We start from the raw sequence: 10,555 nt of genomic DNA, 5'->3' as shown, positions 1-10,555 counted from the left end.
ATTCTGGTTGACCCCTCCGCTCCTGTGTCATTTAGGCATGATACTCCTAGCTTTACCAAAGTTCACATTCACTATAGAACCACGTGAAGAAGGGGACAATTTTTGGCAAAAGGAGAGTAGAAGGCAGTGCCACAGTTTGTGAGGAATAACTTGTCTGAAGCTTCAGCAAAGTGTTCAACAAGGTTCCATATGGTAGACTGGTTAATAAGATTTGATCACAAAGGATCCATGGAGAGGTTGCCAATTGGATACAAAATTAGCTTGAAGGTAGGACAGTGAAGAACATTATCTCAAAGTACAATGGTATCATGATCAGAAGGGCCAATGGGCAAAGGAGTGGCAGTTGGAGTTTAGTTAGATAAATGTGAGGTGTTGCATTTTGGTAAGGCAAACTAGGGCATAACTTATACACTTAATGGTAGGGCCCTGGTGTGTGTTGCTGAACAAAGAGACTTAGGGGGCAGGTACATAGTTCCTTGAAAGCAGAGTCAAAGGTAGGCAGGGTAGTGAAGAAGGCATTTGACGCGCTTGCTTTCATTGGACAGAACATTGAGTATAGGAGTTGAGAAGTCATGTTGCAGCTATACAGAACATTGGTGAAGCTAATTTTAGAATACTGTGTTCAATTCTGTTCAACCAGAAGAAATAATGGTACAATTACAACATTTAAAAGGCATCTAGACGGATAAAAGATTCGGAAGGGTTTAGAAGGATATGGTCCAGAAGCTGGCAAATGGGACTAGGTCAGATTGGGATGTCTGGTTGACCTGGACAAGTTGGAGCAAAGGGTCTGTTTCCGTGCTGTGTGACTCAATGCCTCTCAGTTCCTATTGCTGTTCGTGGAGCTGAGCAACAGGGGAGGTGGGGTACTGGGGAGAAGGAGACTGGGTGTGCTGGGCAGGTGGTGCATGGGGTATCCAGTGGGGTAATGGAAGAATACTCTCTCCATTTTACCCCACCTCAGCCCCATCTGTCCTCTCTCCTGCCTCTGTCTGTTCTCTCTCCTCCACTATCCATTTTCTGTTATCCTCTGCCAGCAACCCCTCAGATTCCCATTTCAATGTTCTACCTACTTTGCACACGTGCAGTGCAATCTTTGTGCAAGATGCATTAACACAGAGGATGTGGAACTGTGCACATGCACATTTCCAAGGGAGCATCAGGGTTTTTCAATCTTCTTCTGAGTATATGTGATTTCCTACACATCTGCAGATAGAAGTACTGACCAGATGCACTGTTTCCTTCCTCCTTTGAGTCAAAGGAATGCACATGGGGATCCTCTGTCTCATTTTGAGCTAAAGAGCTTATTCTCTCTGTCATTAGCTGAGTCTCCATTGATTCCAGAGCAACTTCAATCTCCCACATCATGGACATAGACAGTTTCAATAGCCCCCCTCATCCATCCCACCTTTCAATCTCATCCACCATTAATTGATGCCTGTATTGTGAATGTTTGATGATTACACCAGAAATGTAAAATGTGTTTTGAACACATGGACAACTCAAAGATCATGAAACGTGGATTCATTATTCCACTGACTTGCCAGTGAAACATGAAGGGAAATGGTCTGCCCATTTGGCCAATGTCCCTGTGAAGTCACTCAGCATCATCCTCATCCCAAGGGAGAGAGGAAGCACAATGTAGAAGACAGCAAACCAAGCGTGGAAGAGAACGTGAGTGCAGCACAGAGGGAGATTGAGCCCAGCATGGAGGAGAGTGAGCCCAGTGTGGGGGAGTAGAAGCATAGCGCAAAGGAAGTGGAAGCCCAATGAGGAGGAGAGTGAGCCCAGTGCGGAGGAGAGGGTGAGGCTAGCATGAAGGAGACAACGTGCCCAGAGCAGAGGAGAGTGAGCCCAGTGCGGTGGAATTTGAGCCCTGAGACAGTGTCAGTGATGTAGGCCCAGAGGCAAAGGATGGCACCTGAGGATCAGTGACTTCATTGTTGGTTGAGTCCAGCACTGACAGCAGTGAAGTGATGACAGGAGGGCACCAGGGCAATATCAGTTGCAACAATAAACTGCAATGATGCTGTGTTCCGAGCAGTTGGTAGTGTAGGTGAATTGACCCAATGGTGAAAGGTGGCACCTCAGGATCGGTGATATCGACATTAGCAGGGTCTGGCGAGGTGCTGGTGATTGTGGTGCTCTGGTATGGATGGACTTCACTTTGAGCTGTATCATTTCATTTGCTCTTACACTTGGATTGTCAAAATGGCGTCAGATTATGGCAACAAATGAAAGCTTTTCACTGTATTTTCTGTATTTCACTGTCTAATATATGTGGCAATAAAATCATTCAGTTCAATTCTAATTAGAGTTTAACAAAGAAGTACTCTGAACATTTACATAGAATGGAGTGATTGGTTTACTTTGGGCAGAGGAATCCGTTGTCTGTCTATGTCATCTTCCCATGAGGCTGCCTTCCCCCTAGAGAGCCCATTTTCTTTCCAGAGAGGGTCTGTTCAGCTGCTCCAGCTGCTGTCGCTCACTATCTCCATCTGGTGCTGGAGATTCCATTACACTTTAAAATTACGAAGGCATTTATATCAAGTAGACTCTGCAAAAATCAACTAAAGGGACATAAATATAAACAACCATTAACTAAATGCACTTGAGAATTCAGGAGAAACTACTTGTTGAAAAACTGAAACTTGCTACCACAAGGAACAGTTAAATAAAGCTGCATTTAGGAGGAAACTGGATAAGCATGTAATAGTTCCATGATGAGTTCAGTGGCCTCACTCTTTCCCTGATGAGGTGTTATACTAAAATACAAGGAGCTCCCACCACAATTACCTTGATACCTTCCATGAAAGAATATCAGTACGACATTATCAAAGATTAGCAATAAAATTTTTTTTTTAATTTCCACAACAAGTTTTCAGAATCTCCTACTGAATGTGCATTAAGATCAAATTGGAATCCATCAGTGTTCATGAAATTAGTGACCCTTGGTTTGGATGAAATCTAACCCTTAACTAAGACACAAATATAGTGTCTTAGTTGTAAGCGCTGATCCCAAGGGAATCATCATTATGACTAAGGCAGAGCTGCAGTTAACATGGTCTCTGGAAAGCTTTAAGCTGCTTAATGTAGCTCCTAATCCCAGGGCAGGGTTTTCATTCCAGAAGCCCCAAACCTCGGGCCAAAGCCCTGACAGTCCAGATACGGCCTTTGTTGAAATAACTACATCCACATTATCTCAGTAAAAATGAGGTTTGTTTTTCTGGCCTTGATCAAAACCAACAGGAAATCATTTGATTTCCTGTCCCTGCTGATTGGATCATCTCTCATGATAATGCAAAGAATATAACTTCTCATATCGAGTGCCGACATACTGCAGCAATTACGAATCTGAGTAAACCAGTATTGTTGACATGAAAATCATCTTTTGCTTGCTGTTTCTGGGTAAATAGTATTTATTAATTTATTTATTATTTATTTTTGATTGCCCTGCCCACCCTCTATCATCTTCCATTCTTTCTTTCCTCATGGCCATCTCCTCGTTCCTCTCCTTTCATTCCCTCCTCACCTTTTGTGAGCCCATCTTCTCACTTCCCCTGGAACATCTCTTCCTGACCGTAACTTCTCTGTCCTCACTATCTTTTCTCCGCATTCTCCCTGTTTCTTTCCTGTTCTCATTCCGAATATAGTCTTATGGCTCATCATCTCCCCTCCCTTCACCCATGCTTTCCGGTCCCCACTCCACCCTTCCATCACAACCACTTTTCTCCTTTGCGCTAACTCCCATCTCTTCTAGCCCCTTCCCCGCACCTCTGTTCCATCCTGTTCTCCTTTCTGTGTTGAATATGGACTGATGACTATATTCTCACCAATATCACCGCTGGCTTTTGTTGCTTTTCTCAGAACACTCCCCTCACTAGTGCACTCAATTCCTCGTTTATGATTTGAAAATGCAGCTTAAAAATTTTAATCAGCAATGCAGGAAACATGAGAATTAGCAGAACTAAATTTTCTCCCCTATTTTGAGAAATGTTGTTGATCCTGCATGGTCAATGAAAACAGGGGTTTAGACAGGGATAAACAGTCCATATCTTACAGGTGTCAGCAAAGTCTTAGTAAGTTCACTAAAGTTAACCTTTAAGGGACATTATCCATTGTGTCAAAGGAGTAAAATATTAATTAAGCAACAGATTGAGTAACATGTACAGCTTTGGGGAGTCAGTTAGCTCAGTTGGATATGTGCTGCAGAGGGATGCCAGCAGCACGGTTCCACTTCCATACCGGCTGCAGTTACCGTGAAGGACTTTTCCTTTGCCCTGACCTGAAATGTGTTGACCATCAGGTTTAACCACTACCACCAGTCTCTAACAGAGCAGCCCTATTCTCTGGTAAGGCTGCGGTAACTTTACCATTGTGAGGAGTCTACAAGGAGTTCCAAAGACTAAGAATGATCTGAAAGAAGAAATTCCTCCTCATCTCAGTGTTAAATTAGTTGTGAGATTCTGCCCTGTAGTCCTAGAACCCCATGATAAGAGACATCCTCTCAGCATTTACCCTGTCAAACCCCTTATGTTTCAGTGAGATCACCTGTCATTCTTCTAAACTCCAACGAGTGGATTCCCAACCTGTTTAACCTTTGAGACATATCATTTCATTTTCTGTTACACTTGGATTATCAAAGTGCTGCCAGATTATGGCAACACATGAAAGCTTTTCACTGTATTTTATAATAAGGCAATACAATTGGAGTGAAGCTGACAGGTAAATCTTTGCAACCACAGGGTGATGGAGTTTCAGAGCTCACTGGCTGCAGCAGGGACAGAAACCCTTGCCATATTGTTTAAAATAAAAGATACACACACTTAATGTGATTAAACAGAAGAGTTTAGTCCCCAGCACGGGAAAGAGGCAGGGAATGGGTTAGGTGTCTGGAATTTTGCAAGTCTACCTCCTGTCCATCATTCGATGTATTTTAGAACTTGATCTCTTGAGGGCAGCAGATCACATGGCCTCCAGCTACTTTTACTGCAACGCTGCATCACGGCACCAGTGATGTCATTACATTACGATTGTATCTGAGTAGGTCCCTGCTCGCTATTGATGGGAGCCTTGTCCACAGCCTGAATTGCCACTGCTAATATTACATCGCCTGGCAACACAATGAGTGGGAGGGTGATATTTAAGGTATTAACCACTCACCTGACTCTTCCCTGCCCAATGGAGGGGCAGATTAAAATCGAGGCCAATTGGGTTTTAGCAGCCAGGCCACTTGGTGAAATCAGATCTTGTAACTTGTGAAACTGACTTCATCATGTCTCTTAATTTGACATTTAGCTTTGGGTGAGATGTCCACCTGGAAGTTTCCAGATTATTGTACAAAGCCAACTGGTTTCACAGCGGCTCTCAGGGAAAGGGACAGGCCCACAGTGCCCAATCTGGGCTGATACACATGTATCAAACTCAGACATTGTGGAGGGACCTCAGTCATCTTTCCAACCAAACCCAGATCCATCACCAGTCCCAGCTGATTGAAAAGTTGCTGGACCTGTGCACAGGGAACGGGTGCAGGATTGGGGAATGAGTAAATCTTTTCAGGCCAGGAAGAGAGGTAAGTGAGGAACAAAATTTTAAAATGCCTCATTTCTTTTTCTCCCAGAAGTCTGCTTCATTTGGAGGCTGTGCCAGGCTAAGTCTTGTCCACCTGGTTATTACAATCGTAAACGTCTTGGCTGCATGGGTAAGTGTTAAGCAAGGTCGGGAAATTACGACATGATTGAAGACAATGCTCAGGTCTTTCCCCATCAGTTTCTGACCCTGTTGGTCATGCTAAGAGGAGGTTGCAGTGTCTATGTCCTGCAACTTAGATGGATATCTAACATCCGTGCTGTATGCACACCCATGTCCCGTACCCATACCAACACAAATCCTTCACGCCCATGCCCCGAACCCATGCTGTTACCCATGCCTCACACGTTTTCTCATACTTATGCATCATATCCATTCCCCACACCCATACCTACACCAGTGCTCCACACCCATGACCACTACCACTGTGAACAATGGTGCTCTGTCTGCAAAAGCCAAATTTTTATATTTTAAATTGAAAAAGAATTGTCTTTTTCACAAGTGGAATGGAACAGATAAGTAAGGCATGTGACAGGTCTTTTGGGAGAGCATATATTGTGTTCTGCGTACGGGTTATTTAAGGAGCAACATATTCGGAATTGGAAGAACGTGCATGAGACTGATTTCTGGTTGAAGGCAATATCCCATGAGGATTAAGTGGGTCTATATCCATTGGAATAATAAAAGGAGGGGAGGAGCTCAATAAAAGTCTGGGCGAGATTGGCTGTGGTGAGCCATGTAGCAGAATGGGGCCAGGAGTCTGGTGAGGCACATCTTGACATTGGGAGTATCTGGTATGTTTTTGCCAAGCTGTGAGGTGAGTTTTCCACTTGGGCAGAATGCGTCTCTAAGAAAGGGAGATTATAGTTCATGAAACATCATGTTAACAGCATTACTCACCTCATCAATATTCAACTTCCTATCCGACCAACTGTACCAAACGACCTTAATGACAGGATGCTCAATATAGAAGTCAGAACAGAGACCTGGTGACTACAGCTCACCACGTACCCTGAAGGACCCCACTGTCGGACAACAGGCACCAATATCTCACCACTGTACCTCAAAACCATGTACATTGACATCCAACATGTGCCACCTTCGATGGACCCTTTGAACATCTCCAATCCACTTCTGCATTTGAACGCCACTCCAGCACAGAGCATTGCAATGCAGGAGCAAGGACAGTCAAGAGTGCTTAGGGACACACACCCAGCTCATGGACTGAACCAGGCAGTAAGTCCAGGTTGTTTGCTCACGGCCATAGTGCACACTCCACTACAGGCCTTACCTAGATGCTCACAGCGTCCCTGCCTTACATTACCTTGGCTTTTTGTGTTTTACCCCTTCAGCCCCACACATACGTACTAATTCTGATAAAGAGTCACATCAGACTTGAAATATTAATTTGGTTTCTCTCTCTCCACAGATGTTGCCAGAGTTTCTCCGGCTCTTTCTGATTTTTTTCTTCAACTTTGCAGTATTTTGTTCATATTACTTCTGCCTGGCCTCGCTATTTAGCACAGACTCAAAGGAATGAACCATGTCATGGTTGTCAGCAGCCCACAGGAAAGTCAGAGAAACACAGAGAACCGGAAAAGTAGTAGGCCATTCGGCCCATCAAGCCTGTTTCACTATTTATTAAATTCATGACTGATCATCTAACTCAGTTTCCTTATCGTGCTTTTCCTCGATATCTTTTGAGCTTTTTAGTCCCAACTGTGAAATTCAGCTACTTTTTGAAATCCTACAATGTTTAGTCCTTGAATGTTTTCTGTGGTGGCGAATTCAAGTATGCTGTGTCATTCGATAAGGTCAGGAGCAATCATCTTACTGACTTCCGCGCGCAGGCCTTTGACAGCTGTGCAGCCATGAAGAAAATTAAAGGGCACAAGATCAGCACTCCATGGGTGCAGAGATTTCTCCTCATCTCAGTCCTAAATAGTTTATCCCACACCTTTAAACAGTGATTTCTGATTCTCCAGAATACCTTCCTATATCTACCCTGTTTAGTTCAGTTGGAATTTTGTAAGTTTCTATGAGATGCCCCCTTCATTCATCTAAACTCCACCAATTATTAGATTAGATTAGATTCCCTACAGTGTGGAAACAGACCCTTCGGCCCAACAAGTCCACACCGCCTCTTGGAGCATCCCACCCACACCCATCCCCCTATAACCCACACACCCCTGAACACTATGGGCAATTTAGTATGGCCAATCCACCTAGCCTGCACATCTTTGGACTGTGGGAGGAAACCGGAGCACCCGGAGAAAACCCACGCAGACACGGGGAGAATGTGCAAACTCCGCACAGTTACCCGAGGCTAGAATTGAACCCGGGTCCCTGGCGCTGTGAGGCTGCAGTGCTAACCACTGAGCCACCGTGCCGCCCCAATTATGATCCTAACTGATTTAATCTCTCCTTATATATCAGTCCAACCATCATGGGAGTCAGCTCACTGCACTGCCTCCATAGCCAGACCATCCCTATTCAGATGAGGAGACCAAAACTGCACACAGATACAAGGCGACAGACTTTGTTCAGAAGTTCCTGCGTGATATGCCCCCGAATTTTCTTCATGGCTGCATGGCTGTCAAAGGCCTGTGCGCAGAAATCAGTATGATGATCGTTCTTGACCGTTTTGAATGACAGAGCATACTTGATGGCCAATTCCTGCTCCTGTTCTCTGTGATACAATTATCAAGGTGCATGAGATGGATTTTTGATCAATAAGGGTGACATGGCTCAGTGGTTAGCTCTGCTGCCTCACAGTGCCAGGGGCCTGGGTTCAATTCCCCCTTCGGCAACTGTCTGTGTGGAGTTTGCACATTCTCCACGTGCCTGCGTAGGTTACCTCCAGGTGCTTCAGTTTCCTCGCACAGTCCAAAGATGTGTGGGCGAGGTGGATCGGCCTTGCTAAATTGCCCATATTGTTCAGGGATGTGTAGATTAGGTGGGTCTGAGAAATGGGTCTGGGTGGGATGCTATGAGGGTCGGTGGTGGTTTTGTTGGGCCGTAGGACCTGATTCCACACTGTAGTGATTCTCTTCTATGGAAAATAGTTGAGGGTTATGAGGAACTGACAGGAAAGTGGAGTGAAGGCCACATACAGGTCAGCTATTGAAGGGTAGAGTAGACATGAGTGGCGGAGTAACTTGCACATGCTCCTATATCTTTGGTTCTAATTTTAGCAAAATAGTGATCCAGCTATTGACAAACATCACTGTTTACACAGATATCGATGAGTGTACATCGTCACCGTGTGATTCATCCGCAAAATGTCGCAACTTACGGGGAAGCTATGAGTGTTACTGTGATAATGGGCTTATCACCATTCCTGGGAGCTCTGGAATTGCGACAATTTGTCAAGAGCGTAAAGAGCATAATCTTACAGGTGACTAAACAGGGGCACTAATTTCTTGTTTATGATAAGGTTATCTCTTCTTCAGGATGATCCTGGACTGCAGAGGAATTAGAGTCTAACCTCCAAGTCAAATCCAAGTGACAAATGGTAGGAACAAACAGTAGTACAGCTCAGGAACAGCCCTTTGTTTCACCAAGACTGTGTCCACTCATGATGTCTTTCTAGACTAAAAACCTTTTGCATATACATGGTCCATATCCTTCTACTCTCTTGCCCATTCATGTATCTGTCAAGATATCTCTTGAACGCTGCAATTGTACCTACCTCCACCATCTCCTTTAGCAGAACATTCAGAAGTACCTGCATGGCTTGCTGCCTAATTTTCTTAATGGCTGCTTGGCTGTCCAAGATCTGTGCGTGGAACATAGGAGGATGATAATTCATGATCATATTGAATGATAGAGTATACTTAAATGGCTGTATGGCCTACTCCTGCTGTCTCTGTTTTCGATATTCAAGGTGCATGCAATGGATTTTGATCAGAAAAAGTGGAGTGAAGGCCATATACAGATCAGCTATTGAATGGTGTCGTAGCCTTGAGGGGCTGAGTCACCTTCTCATGCTCCTATATAGCATATTAGGTTATAATTCAAGCAAAACAGTGATCCAGCCGTGAATAAACATGACTGTTTTACACAGATATTGATGAGTGTAAGTCGTCACCGTGTGATCCACCCTCATTATGTCGCAACTTAATTGGGAGCTATGAGTGTTACTGTGGTAAAGGGTTTACCCCCAGTCCTGGGAGCTCCGGCAATGCAACAACTTGTAAAGGTAAGGAGGATAATATTACAAGCAGTTAAACGGGGCAGTAATCTCTTGTTTATGATAATGTTATCAGTTCACCAGGATGGTCATGGACTCCAAAAGAACCAGCTATTGATGTCCAAGTCAAAGCTAGGAGAAAAATTGTAAGGATAATTTAAAAAAAAACAAGAACAAAGAATAATACAGCACAGGGACAGGCCCTTTGGCCCACCAAGACTGTGCAACACATGATGTCTTTCTTAACTGGAAACCTTTTGCCCCTACATACTTTGAATTCCCCTTTGATATTATGTCCACCTCCACAAACTCCTCTGGCAGTGCATTCCTGGCGGTTACCACCCTCTGTTTAAAAAAAAACCTGTCTCACACCTCCTTTAAACTTTCCCCCTTTTATCTTAAACCCATGTCTCCTGGTAATTAGGTGTAGAGTTGGATGAACACAGCAGGCTAAGCAGCATTAGTGGAGCAGGAAAGCTGACAATTTGGGTCAGCTCTGATAATGTTTAGAAGGGTCCTGACCTGAAACATCAGCTTTCCTGCTCCTCTGATGCTGCTTGTCCTGCTGTGTTCATCCAACTCTACACCTAATTACCAGAAGACATGGGTTTAAGAGAAAAGGGGGAAAGTTTAAAGGAGGTGTGAGACAGATTTTTTTTTAAACGGAGGGTGGTAACAGCCAGGAATGGACTGCCAGAGGAGTTTGTGGAGATGCCCCCTTCATTCATCTAAACTCCACCAATTATTAGATTAGATTAGATTCCCTACAGTGTG

At 44.2% G+C, this 10,555-nt stretch overlaps 1 protein-coding gene across 1 annotated transcript in view; it reads left to right on the top strand.

Moving 5' to 3' along the window:
• Nucleotides 1-3,307: 3,307 nt before the first annotated feature.
• LOC125447398 (adhesion G protein-coupled receptor E2-like) overlaps nucleotides 3,308-10,555 on the top strand; it is a 51,413-nt gene continuing 44,165 nt past the window's right edge. The window contains exons 1-4 of the mRNA XM_059640005.1: nucleotides 3,308-3,408; nucleotides 5,621-5,701; nucleotides 8,828-8,986; nucleotides 9,656-9,790. Coding sequence (XP_059495988.1) covers nucleotides 3,378-3,408; nucleotides 5,621-5,701; nucleotides 8,828-8,986; nucleotides 9,656-9,790 — 406 coding nt within the window. The 5' untranslated portion in view covers nucleotides 3,308-3,377. The remainder of the gene's footprint in view (nucleotides 3,409-5,620; nucleotides 5,702-8,827; nucleotides 8,987-9,655; nucleotides 9,791-10,555) is intronic.

This window comes from Stegostoma tigrinum, chromosome 35, assembly GCF_030684315.1.
Source record: "Stegostoma tigrinum isolate sSteTig4 chromosome 35, sSteTig4.hap1, whole genome shotgun sequence".
Taxonomy (NCBI): domain Eukaryota; kingdom Metazoa; phylum Chordata; class Chondrichthyes; order Orectolobiformes; family Stegostomatidae; genus Stegostoma; species Stegostoma tigrinum.
The sequence above is the reverse complement of the archived record's forward strand: the minus strand, read 5'-3'. Positions and strand labels throughout refer to the sequence as shown.